The sequence below is a fragment of the Portunus trituberculatus genome, chromosome 6, assembly GCF_017591435.1.
Source record: "Portunus trituberculatus isolate SZX2019 chromosome 6, ASM1759143v1, whole genome shotgun sequence".
NCBI lineage: Eukaryota > Metazoa > Arthropoda > Malacostraca > Decapoda > Portunidae > Portunus > Portunus trituberculatus.
In genome coordinates, this window is record NC_059260.1 from 1,997,445 (window position 1) to 2,016,388 (window position 18,944).

General features: G+C 40.1%; 2 protein-coding genes across 2 annotated transcripts in view; one reads left to right on the forward strand and one right to left on the reverse strand.

Moving 5' to 3' along the window:
• The window catches only part of LOC123516892, a 36,069-nt gene that overhangs the window by 6,058 nt on the left and 11,067 nt on the right, over positions 1 to 18,944 (reverse strand). The window contains 10 exon segments of the mRNA XM_045276624.1: positions 315 to 419; positions 1,427 to 1,590; positions 1,969 to 2,073; positions 2,995 to 3,028; positions 3,030 to 3,092; positions 3,574 to 3,739; positions 4,301 to 4,740; positions 5,408 to 5,549; positions 6,531 to 6,660; positions 6,662 to 6,829. Of these exon segments, the coding sequence (XP_045132559.1) occupies positions 315 to 419; positions 1,427 to 1,590; positions 1,969 to 2,073; positions 2,995 to 3,028; positions 3,030 to 3,092; positions 3,574 to 3,739; positions 4,301 to 4,740; positions 5,408 to 5,549; positions 6,531 to 6,660; positions 6,662 to 6,829 (1,517 nt within the window).
• LOC123518305 (WAG22 antigen-like) overlaps positions 15,626 to 18,944 on the forward strand; it is a 21,263-nt gene continuing 17,944 nt past the window's right edge. The window contains exon 1 of the mRNA XM_045279049.1: positions 15,626 to 15,687. The gene's annotated coding sequence lies outside the window, so the exon portion shown is untranslated. The remainder of the gene's footprint in view (positions 15,688 to 18,944) is intronic.

Sequence of the window (18,944 nt, forward strand, 5' to 3'; positions counted from 1 at the left end):
TCTCTCTCTCTCTCTCTCTCTCTCTCTCTCTCTCTCTCTCTCTCTCTCTCTCTCTCTCTCTCTCTCTCTCTCTCTCTCCACAGCCCACAGACCCACAGTATGTCCCCCACAGTATGTTGATGAACCCACAGTCACTCACCACAGCCCCTCACCTCAATATTCACTCTTTCCACAGCCCTACAGTCACTCCAGCCTCTCTCACATCCATAAACAGTCTTCCTTTGTACCTCACACACACACACACACACACACACACACACACACACACACACACACACACACACACACACACACACACAGCTGGGTTGCCTCACTTCTTCCTGTGTGTGATGGTGTCGGTGAGGAGCTTGAGCAGGTCTGGCAGTGTCCTCCTGGTGTGCACGCCCTTCAGGAACTGGTGGTGCAGCCTCAGGAACAGCCTACACAACACACAGGAATGTCTCAGATTTTAACAGCAAACACTTTGTGAGAGAAATTTAATACTTGTTGATCAAATAGTGAATAAAATAACTGATATTAGCAAAGAACCGTAAGGGGAATGTTGGGAGAGATTTTAAGAGGTAACACAATGAGAGAAACTTAATACTTGTTGATAGATAAAAGTTAATAAAATACGGGTAACTCTTGATTTACGTGTGTTTAATTTACCCGTTTTATTAATTCATGACCGAAAAAATATTATAATTCAATTTGTGCGATCGGTTTGCTTATACACGATTTGGACCACAGCCCGCACCCTTCCTATTATCTATTGTTTCTTATGAGAATTACAAGTTTGTTTTAAGCAAATTTTGAAATACGCGACACCTCTTGGAACACATCTCTCGTGTGAATCAAGTTACCTGTAACTAAAATTAACATAGAACCATAAGGGAAATGTTGGGAGAGATTTTAATAGCTAACGCCTTAACCAAGAAACTTTATACTGGTGAATAACATCAACCTACACAGGAAAGACTTTAAAAGGTAACACTACGTTATACGGGTGAACAAAATAGCTAACATGAACCTTCAGACCACAAAGAAATATTATTGAGAGATTCTTAACATTTAACATAATAAGGGAAACTTTACACTGGTGGATAAAATAGCTAACATTAACGTACACACCATAAGGGGAATGTTGAGACGGATTTTAATGGAGTGTTGGGATGGATTAATGGAGTGTTGGGATGGATTTTAATAGCTAATGCATTGATTAAGACGGAGAAACTTATTCTTGGTGAATAAACTAACTAATATTAATATCTGCAGACCATAAGATAATGTTGTGAGAGATTTTAACAGCTGACACATTAAATTAAGAGAAAAATTTATATTCATTCATAACATATTAACATTAGGATTAAAAATCAACTCCAATAACACCACCACAATTAACAACACCAATAAGAACCCACAAACACCACCACCACCACAGCCAGACCTTTCCCACACAGCAGCCTGGGCCGGACCACCACACAGCTCTGCCCTGCCAAAGTCACTCCAGCGGGTCGGGTGAGTCAGCCAGTCCGCCCACAGCATGGCCAGGAACCCCTCCAGCCCCGGCCGCCCCTCCAGCTGCCCCACCGACGCCACGAACGCCTCCTTCTGCCGGAGAAAATAAAAAAAAAAGGTTGTTTTGGTTTTCTTTTAATACTTAGAGAGAGAGGAGAGGAGAGGAAAGGAGAGGATAAGACAATAGAAAGAGAGGAGAGGAAAGGAGAAGATAAGACAATAGAAAGAGAGGAGAGGAGAGAAGAGAAGAGAAGAGAGGAAAGGAGAGGACAAGACAAGAGGAAGAGAGGAGAGAAGAGAAGAGAAGACAAGAGAAAGAGAGGAGAGAAGAGAAGAGAAGAGAGGAAAGGAGAAGATAAGACAAAAGAGAGAGAGAGAGAGAGAGAGAAATCATACACAAATCTCAAGGTAAAAATGCATCCCACTACTGAAGGGGTTAAAAGAGAGCTGACTGTCCCCTGCTTGGCTCACCGTGTCACAGGCCCTCAGCTCCTGAAGGCACTGAAGAAGCATCCTCCTCACTCCAGCGTTCTCCTTCCCTGCTGCTGGGGACGCCTGCAGCCACCGGTGGACCTCCTAAAGCGACACAGGTAAGGTATAGAAAAAAAAAAAAAAATTGATAGAAATGAAAAGATAAAAGAAAGAATGGAAGAGGAGATAAATGAAGGGTATAGAAAAGTAGATAATAATGAAGGACACACAGGAAAGGTATAGCAAATATTATAGAAGTGACAAAAAGATAAGGAGGAGAACTAATAGAAATGGGGAAAGTGATAGTGTGTAAATGAAGGGATTGGGAAAAAATAGAAGATAATGAAGGGAAACAGGAAAGGTATAGAAAAAATTGATTAAAAAAAAGAAATAAAAAGGAAATATAATGGAAGGAATTGGAAAAAAAATAATAAATAGGTGAAAAATAATGAAAGGAAGGAAAGAAAAAAAAAATAAAAAGGAAAGGTAATGAAAGGATGGAAATAATAGTGGATAAATGAAAGAGATTGAAAAGAAGTAGAAAATGATGAACGGGACACACAGAAAGGGTATAGAAAAAAATAAAAAGAATATATATAATAATGCAAGGGAGGAACAAAGTGTAAATAAAGGGTATAAAGAAAAAATAAAATGGAAGGGAGGTGGGACATGTGTAGTTAGTGTGAGGTGAAGGAATGTAATGGTTAAAGGAAAGAAACACAAAAGAAATGTTATCAAGCAAAAAAAAATAAGAAAAAAAAAAGAATCGCAAAAAGCTCACTTAATAAAATTTATAAAAGAAAAACAAAAACAAGAAATTCAGTTCTAAAATAACAACCACAAAAATAAAGAACTAAATAAAAAATAAAACAATAGAAAGTAAAAAAAAAAAAAAACTCACTTGAGAAATAAACTTTACAAACACAACAAAATAATCTGTTCTCAAAATAAATAAAGAAAATCAAAAATAAACAAACAAAATAAAAAAAACAGTATGTAAATAGCACTGGAACAATACACTGTTACCTGGGCCACCTGCACCCAAGGGAGGAGGAAGAGTGTCAGGCAGCAGCGTTGCCAACACCTCAGCGAACCCTTGTATCTCCTGGTCCACCATCACCACTCTGTACCAACACCACCAGGAGGAAGAGGAGAGAGAATTATTCACTGCAAGGAGGAGGAGGAAGAGGAGGAATCATTAACTGGGAGGAAGAAGGAGGAGAAATACTGACCAGACCCACCCTCACCTAACCTAACCTGACCTAACTTTACAAATTAATAAAACAAACTAACTAAACTTTGCAATGAAAAAAAAATCAAGGCAAATCTATCTATGTGTGTATTCATGGTCACCCAGCCAGCCTTCCCCATTACGGAGCGAGCTCAGACCTCATAGACCGATCTTCAGGTAGGACTGAGACCACAACACACTCCACACACCAGGAAAGTGAGGCCACAACCCCTCCAGTTACATCCCATACCTATTTCCTGCTACCTCAACACACCCTACACATTAAGAGCTATACCCATTTGCCTCGCCGCAGATAGGACTCGAACCCGGACCCTCTCGGTGTGAGATGTGTGTGTGTGTGTGTGTGTGTATACCTTGGGGCAGCAGGGCAGTGGGTGAGTAGCTCTCGGAAAGCCAGGAGGAAGGTGGTGGGCTCATCATCACTTGTCACTATGTAAGCAGCCGGGAGAGCACCACCAGCACCACTGCCACCATCACTCACCGCTACCACATACACCGCACTGCCATACTGACGCAGCCCTGGGGAGGGGGGGGCATTAATGGGGTGCTTAAGGGAATTGTGGTAGTTTTTAAGGGGATGTTTAGGGGGGCATGGGGATCTATTAATGGGTCTAATTAAGGGATTTTTAAGGGGGGAGATAAGAGAGTGCTTTAGAGGGGTTGGGGATCTAGTAAGGGGATTTTAAAGAGAGAGAGAGAGAGAGAGAGAGAGAGAGAGAGAGAGAGAGAGAGAGAGAGAGAGAGAGAGAGAGAGAGAGAAAGGAAAAGAAAGTAAAGAAAAAGGAAGAGAGAAAAGAAAGAAAACAGAAAAGGTAAAGAGAACTAGAGAAAAGAAGAGAAAAAAATAAAAAGGAGAAGAGGAAGAGAAAAAGGAGAAAAAAAAAATAGAAAAAGAAAAAGAAAAACAAACAAAAACACTACAGAAAAAGAAGAGACAAAAAGAGAAAATAAAAAAGAGGAAGAGAGGAAGAGAAAAAGAAAAAAGAAAAGAAAAAAAATAGAGAAAAAGAAAAACGAAAAAATAGAAAAAACCACAAACACACCAAAACAAGACAAACACACACCAAAACCAACACAAACCTTCAAAATTACTCCGCAGACACATGAACTCCCCACCGAGCCTGTCCATCGCCCCACGCATGCCCGAATTCTGCACCACCACCACTAGAGGCCTGGGAGATGGACCGGCCGTGGTGCGTGACTGCTGGAACACACACCACTCACGAAATTCACCCTTGAGAACCTGTACAGCATTATCTTTCCCCAGAGTGTCATATTTCCTTGGTTTCTGGCGCGGGTGACCTGACATGACCTTGGGGAGTCTGCGGGAGGTCAATGCTATCTGCTGGATATCCTGTCGGGTCGGAAAATAGCGGCGGTTGTGGTGGTCAGTGTACCCTTGTGTCTTGTTCCATTTCGCAACCTCTGACATGACCTCGCTGACCTTGAGTCCCGCCTGCAGCCATGTCTCGATCAGGAAGCGTAGTTTAAGGTCAATGCGGCTGATTCTTGACTCCTCCCTGAAGGTCAAAAGGTCAAAAGGTCAAAAGGTCGAAGGTCAAAGGTCAGGGGTGAATGGTATTAAAAAATAATGATGATGAGAAATACATGATCAGTACAGGAGAGAGAGAGAGAGAGAGAGAGAGAGAGAGAGAGAGAGAGAGAGAGAGAGAGAGAGAGAGAGAGAGAGAGAGAGAGAGAAAAGATAGAAAAGATAGAAAAAGAAAGGAGAGGAAAAAAAGAGAAAAGATAAAAGAAAGAAGAAAGAAAGAAAGAAGGAGAGCACCAACAAGACAACATCACACACCTGTTATTGGAGGTCAAGAAAAGAAAAGAAAAGAAAGAGAGAGAGAGAAAAAAAAAGCAAGAAATAAAATATAAAAAAAAAAAAAAAAAAACACTCACAACATTAGGACACCAAACAGCAAATCACCAAGACATCACCACACACCTGTTATTGGGGTCATGGTTCCAAAAAAAAAAAAAAAACAAAGAAGAAAATGCAAAAGAAACAAAAAGAAAAAAACAAAAAAGAGAAACAAAAGGAAAAAAAGAAAAAGAAGAAAGAAAGAAAGAAAGAAAGAAAAAAAGTGAAGGAAGGAGAGAAAAAAATAAAATAAAAACACTCGCGATATTAGGACACCAAACAGCAAATCACCAATACATCACCACACCTGCACCACACACCTGTTATTGGGGTCATGGCCGGTGTGTGTGAGGCGGCGGCGCACCACACAGGCGGTGACCGTGGCACCCTCCTCGAACAAGAAGGAGATGTACGCTGAACACCCATTGGCACGAGTCTTTGTAGGGTCACCACTGGAACTGCCTGAGAGAGAGAGAGAGAGAGAGAGAGAGAGAGAGAGAGAGAGAGAGAGAGAGAGAGAGAGAGAGAGAGAGAGAGAGAGAGCAGAGAGCAAGAAGTAGAGAGTAGAGGAGAGGAGAAGAAAAGAAAAGAAAAGAAAAGAAAAGAAAAGAAAAGAGAGGAGAGGAGAGGAGAGGAGAGGAGAGGAGAGGTGAGGAGAGAAGAGGAAATAGAAGGAGGAAGAAAGAGAGAGAAGGAGAGGTAAAGACATGGACAAAGAGAGATACTGATATATTTATTGGCCCAAATGTACAACCCAACCTAACCTAACCTAACCTAACCTAACCCAACCCAACCTAACCTTACCCAACCCAACCCAACCTAACCTAACCTGGATCACATAGCGGACAAAGGACTGTTGAGGTGATGATCTTTTACAGGCTCAAAATAAAATAAGATGAAAAAAAAAATAACACATTGAAGTTTATTGCTAAGGTCTAATACAAAAATATAGAAGCAATAGTAACGACAATAATAATAATAATAATAATAATAATAATAATAATAATAATAATAATAATAGAAAAAATATAACAAGAGAAAAACTAAATCAAACAAAGAAGGAATTACAAATAAAATAAATGAATACCTAAATAAATAAATAAATAAATAAAGCAAAAAACAACAAAAACAAACAAAATTAATGAACCAGGAAATAAATAGACAAAATGTAGATAAACAAAATAAATCAACAAATAAAGCAACGCAAAAACAAACCTTTAATAATAATAATAATAATAATAATAATAATAATAATAAGAAGAAGAAGAAGAAGAAGAAGAAGAAGAAGAAGAAGAAGAATAGAAAAAAAACAGGAAAAAACAAACAAACTAACCTTTACAAAATAACAACAACAATAATAATAATAATAATAATAATAATAATAATAATAATAATAATAATAATAATAATAGCAAAAACATGAAAAAAACACACACAACTAACCTTTGCATTGATTACTCCTCTCGCACTCATAAATGGTCTGTTTAGCGAAGGTCTTGGCTTTACTGAACGTACCCTGCCCCTGTTCGTAAACCCTGGCGAGGTACCCCTGCACGAACCCCTGCCGACATCCCCTGCACTGCCACCACCTCCACCACCACCCCCTCCTTCTCCATCCTTCTCTTACTCCTGCTCTCTGCCTCCTGCTGTAGCCGCGTCAGGAAGGCATCAGCGAGACTCATGTAGCAGATGGAGGTGGAGCGTTTGGGTGTGGGGGTGTGGGGCGGTGTCCATGGGGGTGTCTATGGGTGGGGGTGTCATTGTTGCAGCTGGAATGAGGGAAAAAGAGGGAAAAGGGTTTTTTAGTGGGACTTTAGTTGTTATTGTGGTGGTAGTAGTAGTAGTAGTAGTAGTAGTAGTAGTAGTAGTAGTAGTAGTAGTAGTAGTTTTGTAGAAGTGACATGAGCATTAACAAAAAAATCACAAAATAATAGGACCTCCCCTTTCCTACATCCACCCCCCCTCCACCTCCTACAGCAAGCTTGGGGGACGGTGGGGAATCCGGGGTTAGGGGGGGGGCAAAAGAGACGAGATATGGCGATCCGGAAAAATATCTAAGGAAAAAATTGGAAAGTGTAAAAAAAATCATGGAAAATCTTTGCTGAAATTATCCAAACTTAACAATAACCCTCCGCCCCCTTCCATTAAACTATCCTAACCTAATCCGGACCGCCCCCTTACACTATCCAAACCTAATCAGTGTAGGCTTCGATTCCACAGGCACCGGAATATACAATTAATTACTATGGCCTTACAAAATCCATCCCATATTTTTAACTTTTTCCAAAACAACAAATAAAAAAATAATAAACACGAAAAAAAAAATATATCACACACACACACACAAACACACTTATTTCACCTTATTTCCCCTATTTCTCTATGTACCGGTGACCTCACATGCTCCCGGTGACCTGACCTCTCCGATGGGGTCAGGTCAAGGTCAAACACGCACGATTTATTAGAGAAAATAGTGAAATAATGTGAGGGTGTAGCGGCAGCAGGGGGCGTGGTCTTCCTCCTCCTCCTCTTGTGTCTCGCGAACAGCTGATTCAATCTTGATCTTGACAGAGAGAGAGAGAGAGAGAGAGAGAGAGAGAGAGAGAGAGAGAGAGAGAGAGAGAGAGAGAGAGAGAGAGAGAGAGAGAGAGAGAGAGAGAGAGAAGAAGAAGAAGAAGAAGAAGAAGAAGAAGAAGAAGAAGAAGAAGAAGAAGAAGAAGAAGAAGAAGAAGAAGAAGAAGAATAAAAAGAAGAAGAAGAAAAGAAGAAGAAGAAGAAGAAGAAGAAGAAGAAGAAGAAGGAATGACAAGAGAGAGAGAGAGAGAGAGAGAGAGAGAGAGAGAGAGAGAGAGAGAGAGAGAGAGAGAGAGAGAGAGAGAGAGAGAGAGAGAGAGAAACATGTCAGCACCATTAAACATCACCATTACAGGGAAAACTCAACCAGAAAAAAAAAAAGAAAAAAGAAAAAAGAATAAAAAGAAAACGGAAAAAAAGAAAACGGAGAGGGAAGGACTGAGATTTCCTGTTCTTCCCAATTCATGACTTGCTTAAGATCAAGATTTTGCTTTCACTTCATGGACGATTAACTTTCTATCTTATTTATTTATTTATTTATTCATCTATCTATCTATTTATCTATCTATCTAGCTAGCAATCTATTTATTTATTTATCTATCTATCTATTTATTTGTGTCTCTCTCTCTCTCTCTCTCTCTCTCTCTCTCTCTCTCTCTCTCAAGTAATGGCTGTCACTCACATCTGAAAAAAAATAGAAATAACACAATTCAACTTTCAAATCATTCTTCGAAGCAGTTCCGAGATATTTGAACTTTCCTCTCGCTCTCAATTATTTTTCCCTTTCCCTTTCTCTCTCTCTCTCTCTCTCTCTCTCTCTTCTTTTCCACTTATCACTGCTCTGGGAAAGGAAGGAAAAAAGAAGAAAAAAGAAGAAAAAAAATACAAATAAACAGTCATTTTACACCATCATTACAAGGCAGTTCGGTTCAGTTCACTAGTTAGAATGAGTGAACCGAGTGAACCGTTTCGTGTTTGGAGCTTCGAATCACTTCCGTCTCTCCGTGCGTGGAAGGGTTCATGGAGTTCCAATGCTTCGTTTTCTTTTATCTCGTTTTTTTTTTCGTTTTTCGTGTCTTTATTGCTTCTATCAGGGCACAGTAACCATTAATTTGTGTTCTTAACCCCTTCAGTACTGGAACACATTTTCACCTTGAGTTTTGTGTGCCATTAGACCATTTTATTGACATTAGCAAGGGTCTATGGAGGTCAGAAGATTAATGGCCACAGTCTTCACTATTTTAACCCATTCAGTACTGGAACACATTTTCACCTTGAGATTTGTGTACCATTAGACCATTTTATTGACATTAGGAAGGGTCTATGGAGGTCAGAAGATTAATGGCCACAGTCTTCACTATTTTAACCCCTTCAGTACTGGAACACATTTTCACCTTGAGATTTGTGTGCCATTAGACCATTTTATTGACATTAGCAAGGGTCTATGGAGGGCAGAAGATTAATGGCCACAGTCTTCACTATTTAACAAGAGTCCTGCGTTTTTATGAGGTTCTAGTGGAGTTATTAGAGTTTTTAAGGGTGTTTTTATGATTCTAAGGGTATTTCATTAAGAGTTCAGCATTTATAAGGGGTTCAGGTGGAAATTATTAGTTTTTAAGGGTGTTTTCATGGTCCTAAGGGTAGTTTATAAAGGGTTCTGCATTTATAAGGGGTTCTAGTGGAAGTTATTATTTTTAAGAGTGTTTTTATGATTCTAAGGGTAGTTTATAAAGGGTTCTGCATTTATAAGGGGTTCTAGTGGAAGTTATTATTTTTAAGGGTGTTTTCATGATTCTAAGGGTAGTTTATAAAGGGTTCTGCATTTATAAGGGGTTCTAGTGGAAGTTATTGGAGTTTTAACGATGTTTTCCTAAATTTAGTGACAGCTTAGCAAGATTCTGCAGTTTTACCTTATGCTAGTGAAAGATTGATCAATACCAACATAAAGAGGGAATGGCAACGAATAATGGAGACAAAATAAATAAAGAAAATGGTAATAATAAAGAAAATGACAATATTTCGTTTTCTTTCGTTCAATAACTGCGGTGACTTGAAGGAACGAGAGAAAATTGAGAGATATTAAGATTTTTTAGGTGTTATCTATTCTTACATTGTCAGAGAGAGAGAGAGAGAGAGAGAGAGAGAGAGAGAGAGAGAGAGAGAGAGCAAACCAACTGAGATCGAGATGAGAATGAATCAGCAACACAAACTAATTTTTTTTTTTTTTCTTGTCTTGAGTTCAATACCGAATTACTTTTCCTGCTGGTGACTTTGCATTTCTATTGTTACTACTACTACTACTACTACTACTTCTACTACTACTTCTACTTCTACTACTACTACTACTACTACTATTTCACAAGAGATCGTCAGTTTAATCCTATACTAAACGTTATTTATTACCTATTATCATTTATCAAGCCCTATTTAATTATTTAGAACGCTCAAAATATAAAATAAATGAATAAAATAAATAATCTGCATATTTATTTGAGTTTTCCCTCCCAATATTCACGTTTTCTGTTTCCGTTTTCGTTTTCTTTCGAAGTTTTAATTAATTTTCATCTTTCACTTTCACCACAAACTTTTCCACACGACTAGAGAGAGAGAGAGAGAGAGAGAGAGAGAATCATGTAAATCCGTGACCAATCTCCATTTTTTTCTCGTCATTCAAGAAAGTAAAATTTTGATGCTCTCTCTCTCTCTCTCTCTCTCTCTCTCTCTCTCTCTCTCTCTCTCTCTCTCTCTTAAGATGAAAGATAGGTGTTATATTGTCTAAGGAGAGAGAGAGAGAGAGAGAGAGAGAGAGAGAGAGAGAGAGAGAGAGAGAGAGAGAGAGAGAGAGAGAGAGAGAGAGAGAGAGAGAGAGAGAGAGAGAGAGAGAAACTTTGCAGAGTAGACCACCTTGAAAGCAAGCTCACGAATGATGGATAATAATAATAATAACAATAATAATAATAATAATAATAATAATAATAATAATAATAATAGTAATAATAATAATAATAATAGTAATAATAATAATAACAACAACAACAACAACAACAACAGTACGTGAATGTTGTAGCAATGTAAAGGAAACAGTGTCTATAATTATGTTGTGTGGTGGTGGTGGTGGTGGTGGTGGTAATGATAATGGTGATAATAATGATGGTAACTGCAATAATGATGATGATGATGATGAAGAAGAACAAGATGATGATGATGATGACGAAAATGATGATGATGGTGATGATAATGAAGAAGAAGGAAAAGAAGATGATAATGATGATGATGATGATGATGATGATGATGATGATGATACTAGTGATGGTAAGTTTCCCACATGCCATCTTTGTCCTTGTGATGGTGAGGGAATGGTGGGGGGTGTGGCCTTCACCACCCCTACCCCCAGGACAAAGGAGGAGGAGGAGGAGGAGGAGGAGGAGGAGGAGGAGGAGGAGGAGGAGGAGGAGGAGGAGGAGGAGGAAGCGGAGGAGAGAGATGTTCCGCTTTTTCCTGAAGGCTGAATGCAAGGCTGAGAAAGGAGGATGAAGAGCAGGAGGAGGAGGAGGAGGAGGAGGAGGAGGAGGAGGAGGAGGAGGAGATGGTGGGGTGGATACTGTGAGAAAAGGATACTGTGAGAAAGATGAGAGAGAGAGAGAGAGAGAGAGAGAGAGAGAGAGAGAGAGAGAGAGAGAGAGAGAGAAGGGGGGGGTGAGAGGGTGGCCTTGGAAACTGGTCTAGAAGTACTGGTGGTGGTGGGGGTGGGGTGGTGGTGGTGGTGGTGGTGGTGGTGGTGGCACTAGTAATTTGGTCCATCAAGTTTTTATTATCATTTTTGCTTCTTGCTTCTAAACGTTTCTCCTTTCAGCTTACTATTAACAAGCTTTACGGCAAGCGTCTCTGGTTTTCAGGGGTGTTCCTGTGACAATTAATAAGGTTCCTATAGCATTAAATCCCTCTAGTCTAATTAATAAGGTTTCTATAGCATTAAATCCCTCTAACTCTCATTTATCTAAGTTCTAATGTGTTTTTATTGACAAGTGTATGTTTAGTTACAATTCCGCACTTCTAACAGGTTCTAATGCAGGTTACTTGGTGTTTTCAAGGGTGCTTTTTTTGGTTCCCGTGGTATTCAGTTTGGATTCAATGCTTTTAACAGGTTCCAGTGGGAGTTACTGTGGTTTTCAAGGGTGTTTTGGAAGTTATTGTTGTTTTCAAGAGTGTTTTTTGAAGTTATAGGGTTTTTAAGGGTGTTTGGAAGTTATTGGAGTTTTTGATGTGTTTTTTGGAAATTAGGCGTGTCCTCAAGGGTGTTTTGGAAGTTAGACGTGTTGTAAAGTCTGTTTTCAGAAGTGACACGGGTTTTCAAGGGGCTTATCTTCATTTTAGTGATGGTCAAATAAGCATTCTGCACTTTGAACAGGCTCTAGTACAGTGGTTCACAAACTGGGGGGAAATTTGAAGCTACCAGGGTGGGGAAATAATTACATTAGCTACTAACTAAAAAAAATCTCAAAGTCAAATCAAGAGTCCTTTTATTTGTTCCTAACCGCTCTCTATGGCTATGCTTAATTGTTACTAACTGCTCTCTATCCACTTTACTCTGTTACTAGAAGTTTATCAGTATATTTGTACATTTGAAAAATAAATCAGTAAATAGTCTCAATGTTTTAACTGCTCTTTCTCTCATACACATGAAGGGGGAAATCTGGATGGTTGAACTGGGTGCAGGGGGAAATGACTGCTCTAGTACATGTTGTTGGTGTTTTCAAGGGAGAATTCATGACTTTAGTGTGAGATGAGTGAGTTATCTACATCTTAACAAGCTCCCGTGGAAGTAACTGAGCTGTCCAAGGGAGTCTTCACGATTAGATAGTTAAACAAGTTAGCTACAAGTTCAACAGGGTCTAGTGAAAGCTATCGAAGTTTTCAAGAAAGTTTTTAATCCCTTTCAGTACTGGGACACATTTTTACCTTGAGATTACTGTACGATTAAACCATTTTGTTGACATTAGGAAGGATCAATGGAGGTCAGAAGATTAATGGCCACAGTCTTCACTATTTTAACCCCTTCAGTACTGGGACACATTTTTACCTTGAGATTACTGTACGATTAAACCATCTTGTTGACATTAGGAAGGATCAATGGAGGTCAGAAGATTAATGGCCACAGTCTTCACTATTTTAATACCCCGAATGAGTTTCTGAAGCTGTATAGAGTCACCAAATAGTCACCAGAGTGAATATGGAAACGCGTCATGGCACACAAGCAGTAAATGATTCTAGTAACAGTAAAACAAGTCATCTACATTCTGAACAGGCTGTGGTGGAAGTTCTGAAGGGAGTTTTAATGGTTCTAGTGATAGTTTTCCTGCAATCTACACTGTGAACAGATTCCAGTGAGTGTTATTGGGGTTAGCATGATCCCAGTGATAGTTGAACAAGTTTCCAAGTATTCTGTGACATGAACGAAGGGGAAAAAAGGGAAAAAGGGTTATCATGATCCCAGTGATAGTTGTACAAGTAAGCGAGTATTCTGTGACATGAACGAAGGGGAAAAAAGGGGAAAAAACTAAAGAGAACCTGGTTACGTGTCTGTGTGGCCTTTGAAAGCAGACTGATAAGATAACGAGGCATTTTTGAACCATTGAAGTTATTATAGAAATGTTTGATGTTTGTTCCACTTCATCTTATCTTTCTCTTCTCGATCTTCATTTCATCCACTCCTTTTTTTTTGGCATTCGTGGGTGAGAAATTTTTTTTTTTTTTAGTTTTTTCTGTTTTGTTTTATTTTCCACTTAGAATCTCTCTCTCTCTCTCTCTCTCTCTCTCTCTCTCTCTCTCTCTCTCTCTCTCTCTCTCTCTCATCTATTCATTCATTAATTTTCATCAACCAAAGCCAAAAATAGTAGTAGTAGTAGTAGTAGTAGTAGTAGTAGTAGTAGTAGTAGTAGTAGTAGTAGTAGTAGTAGTAGTAGTAGTAGTAGTAGTAGTAGTAGTAGTAGTAGTAGTAGCAATAGCAGTAGTAGCATTAACAATAGTAGCAATAGTAGTAATAGTTTTAGTTGTAGTAGTAGCAGTAGCAGCAGCAGTAGTAGCAGTAGTAGTAGCAGTAGTCGTGAACCACTAACACTGACCCACTAACTACTACTGATGCTACTACAAAAAACAAAAGAAAGTAGAAAAAAAAAGAAAAATATGAAGAAAAACAAAACAAAACATTTAATAAGGTCAAAAGTCCACACACACACACACACACACACACACACACGGAGATGGACACAGTGGCAAGGACTTGGGTGGGGTGGGTGGGGGTGTTGGGGGTTGCTATGGTACGTACCCCTTATCTTTCTCTCCTTTATGGTACCTGCAAGTTACAAGTTACAAGTCACCACCTTTCCTCAGCGTACCTTACATCACCTTTTAAGACTTAAGTTCGTTTTTCCTTCCAGTTTTTGTTGCAAGTCACTATAGAAAGAGAGAGGGAGAGGGAGATGGAGCGGGGTGGGGAGAGAGAGAGAGAGAGAGAGGTAGATGCATTGAGAGCGAGGAGAGAGATGGAGAGAGAGGGAGGGAGAGATAGGGAGAAAGATATATTGAGAGAGAGGGAGAGAGAGAAAATGAGAGAGGTATGGAGATGCAGTGAAGAACGAACAGAGGGAGAGAGAGAGAGAGAGAATGAGAAAGAGAGAGAGATAAACTGAAAGAAACTATGGAAGGAAAGACTAAAAGGAGAGAGAGAAAGAGAGAAAGAAAAAAAAAGAAAGGCAAAAAACCGCAGAAGAGGGAATGGCTACAAAAAAAAACGAAAAAAAAGAAGAAAAAGAAAAAAAAAGGAGAATAGAATGATTGTGATTGGCTGAACGTGGAGATAGTGGGCGGGGCGGGGCGCTGGACGGCTGGGGTGGGGCTAGTGGCTGTTCCCTGGGCTGCCCCACACACACACACACACACAGACACACGTACACACAGACAGACACGGGGACCAGCCAGCCTCAGTGTAGCGAAGCGGGGCGGCCAAGGCGGACAGGAGGAGAGAGACAGAGAAGAGGCCGAGAGAAGCTGGGAGACTCAATTTGCTTCTGGCCACAACACCACCGCCACCACCGCCACCACCACCAACACCACGAAGACCTCAGTGGTGTTGAAGTGTGGCTGGAACCGCTCCTGTTTTTGTGGTGTGTTGTGTTACTGCTACTACTACTACTACTACTACTACTACTGAAGGGTTTACCACATATTCAGTACAGATTCTACTATTACGACTGCTGAGGAGTTAGTGTGGTATTCTGAACAGTATCTCCTGCTACTACTGCTACTACTACTGCTGCTGCTACAAAAACAGCGTGGTGTATTGAAGGTTATATTCTGAGACTGCTACTGCTACAAAAAGAGCGGTTAGTGCGGTATTCCTATCTACTGCTACTACTACTGCTGCTACTACTACTAAAGCCAACGAGTGCCTCAAAAGTGCCATAAGTTACTACCAAGCCTCAATATAACTGTCTTGAATAAAAAAAAAAAAAAAACAGAAAGGAGAAATAAAGAAATAAAGAAAAAAAAAAAAAAGAACATTTTCACACAACTAAAAGCTTCCACACACACACACACACACACACACACACACACACACACACACACACACACACACACACACACACACAACACGTCCAGAATCAATGAAAAAAAATCACTCCGTTCTATTGAAAGGAATGTGAGTTTTTGCTGGTGAGAGTAAGAGTGACAGTGAGAGTGGACAAACACACACACACACACACACACACACACACACACACACACACACACACACACACATTGTCTAAGGTGTCATCACGCGCGTGTGTGTACATTACGTGCGTGTGACTGTGCGTGTGCGTGCGTGCGTGGAACCTAAAGAAAAAAATAAGGAGAGGAAAACATATTGAGACATACAACTAAGAAGAGAAGAAGAAGAAGAAGAAGAAGAAGAAGAAGAAGAAGAAGAAGAAGAAGAAGATTAATGGAGATGATGAGGGAAAAATATGAAAAACTGAGATTTGAGGTGAGTCTGTGTGTGTGTGTGTGTGTGTGTGTGTGTGTGTGTGTGTGTGTGTGTGTGTGTGTGTGTGTGTGTGTGTGTGTGTCTGGGTGTGCACGCGCGTCATGCCATGTCACGTGTTTACAAGGAAACTGTTACATCATTTTCTGAGCGGAGAGACAAACAGACAGACAGACACGGAGGGAGGGAAGGGAGGGAGGGAGGGATGGAGAGATGGAGGGAAGTCTGCTCTCTTTCTAACTTTCACATCTTGCCTTTAGTCCCAATACCTCCCTCCCTCCTTCCCTCCCTCCCTCCATAACTCTCCCTTTCTCAACCTTTAGGCCGATAATAGTAGTATTTCTCTCTCTCTCTCTCTCTCTCTCTCTCTCTCTCTCTCTCTCTCTCTCTCTCTCTCTCTCTGCCCCGAACAAGAACCGGATGTAGCAATGAAAATAAAAGTAACAACAAAAAAAAGGTGATTTTTCCCATTAAATAAAACGTGATTGAAATGCTAAAACACACACACACACACACACACACACACACACACACACACACACACACACACACACACACTACTACTACTACTACTACTACACGGAATTGATGTTAGTGTATTAATGAGTTGTTGATTTTAAAAGGTTACTTCATCATGCAAAAAAAAAAAAAAAAAAAAAATTCCCACGAGTGTTAATTAATTGAGAAGAATGCGTGACTTTGGTGGTGGTGGTGGTGGTGGTGGTGGTGGTGGTGGTGGTGATAGTGTTATTGTTGTTGTTGTTGTTGTTAATCTTTCACTGTGATTAATTATTTTTTGTTTTACTATTAATACTGTGAGAGAGAGAGAGAGAGAGAGAGAGAGAGAGAGAGAGAGAGAGAGAGAGAGAGAGAGAGAGAGATTAAGTGATGTCACGTTTTTGATCAAGTGAATGTTTGGCATCTCTCTCTCTCTCTCTCTCTCTCTCTCTCTCTCTCTCTTGCCATTTTATCTCTCTTCCGTGTTATTCAAATATTTTAACTTCAATTTATTACAGTTATCGCGTCTCTCTCTCTCTCTCTCTCTCTCTCTCTCTCTCTCTCTCTCTCTCTCTCTCTCTCTCTCTCTCTCTCTCTCTCTCTCAAGCACCCCACGCAGAAGAGTTGCATCATCATTACACACAATTAGCTGTAATAGGAGGAGGAGGAGGAGGAGGAGGAGGAGGAGGAGGAGGAGGAGGAGGAGGAGGAGGAGGAGGAGGAGGAGGAGGAGGAGTGGTGGTCAGTAAGAGTGAAAATTGCCACTAAATTTTCGAGATTTCCTCTAAAATTTGTAAGATTTGAGAGAGAGAGAGAGAGAGAGAGAGAGAGAGAGAGAGAGAGAGAGAGAGAGAGAGAGAGAATGTTTTAGTTCTGTAATATGTTGAGCATCTGGTGTGTTTGTGCGTGATATCTCTCTCTCTCTCTCTCTCTCTCTCTCTCTCTCTCTCTCTCTCATGGAACAAATAAATTCACGTAAGAAATTTGGATTATCATCTATTTTGCATTGTAGTCTCTCTCTCTCTCTCTCTCTCTCTCTCTCTCTCTCTCTCTCTCTCTCTCTCTCTCTCTCTCTCTCTCTCTCTGAGCAAACAAAGGCCGTTCAAATACCACTCGCTTTACATTGAATCACACACACACACACACACACACACACACACACACACACACACACACACACACACACACACTAACAATATCAACCCTTTAAATTACCTGTTAATTAAAATACAGCCTTAATTAATTCCCAGTGTTATCTGAGCGCGTGTAATCTTGGCTGGGCGTTACTCGGCGCGCTAATAAACAACAATGGGTGAGCCGAATAGAGGTTAACACGGATAGAGAGAGAGAGAGAGAGAGAGAGAGAGAGAGAGAGAGAGAGAGAGAGAGAGAGAGAGAGAGAGAGAGAGAGAGGAGGAGGAGGAGGAGGAGGGTGTGTGTTCTAGTAGCTTACTTAAATATCTTCTTTTTTTCTCTTCTTTTCTTCATTTTCCTTTTTCTTCTTTTTTTTTGTTTTGTTTTATGTAATATTGCTAGAATTGCTAAAGTAACTTGTTTGTTCTGGTTTGTTTCTTTCTTCTTCTTCTTCTTCTTCTTCTTCTTCTTCTTCTTCTTCTTCTTCTTCTTCTTCTTCTTCTTCTTCTTCTTCTTCTTTGTTTCCTGTTTCATCTTCCTTTCTTTCTTATTCCCTCTTCTCATTCATTCATATTTCTTCCTTCTTCTTCCTCTTCCACCACCCTCCTCCTCCTCCTCCTCTTCCTCCTCCTCCTCCTCCTCCTCCTCCTCTTCCATTTTCTATCACAATCTCCTTTTCCTATCTCTTCAATCCTTCTTTTCTCCATCTTGACTCAAACCTATTCTCCTCCTCCTCCTCCTCCTCCTCCTCCTCCTCCTCCTCCTCCTCCTCCTCCTCCCACGACCATTGCGAAAAACAGACATCATAAAATTGCTTGAGAAAATTAGAGTTACGTTGTGTGAGATTGGAGTAAGAGGCTGCTCTCTCTCTCTCTCTCTCTCTCTCTCTCTCTCTCTCTCTCTCTCTCTCTCTCTCTGACACGTACACGCATGATTATTCAACGTCCCAGAGAGAGAGAGAGAGAGAGAGAGAGAGAGAGAGAGAGTTTTATAATTTCATTTCCTTCTTATTCATTCGTATTTTTCTTTTTTTCTTTTTTATCTTCTTTTCCTTGTTCTTTTTCTTCTTTTTTCTTCATTATTCCCTTATTTGGTTTATCATTTAATGTTTCTCTTTCTCTTCATCTTTATTCAATTTTCCCTCCATCCTCTTTCTCTTCTTTTTCTTTTTCTTTTTGTTATATTTCCATTATTACGTTTTTTATTCCATTTTCTTTATTACTGCATTTGTATTTTTGCTCTCTCTCTCTCTCTCTCTCTCTCTCTCTCTCTCTCTCTCTCTCTCTCTCTCTCATTTATCTCCTTTCTATCTTCTCATGCTGCTCTCCCTCCACCTCCTCCTTCTCCTCCTCCCATTTATTACCTTCACTTTCTTCCTCCTCCTCCTCCTCCTCCTCCTCCTCCTCCTCCTCCTCCTCTTCCTCCTTTCGTTTTCCCTTTTCCTCTATTCCTGTTTACTTTCCCTTCCTTTCATCATCATTTCTCTTATTCTTTCCTTCATCATTTTTTTCCTCTTTCTTTTTCGCCTTGTACTTTCTTTCTTACTGAGAGAGAGAGAGAGAGAGAGAGAGAGAGAGAGAGAGTGTTACGCTTCATTTAGCAATTCAGTACAAGCTTCCCACTCCCTC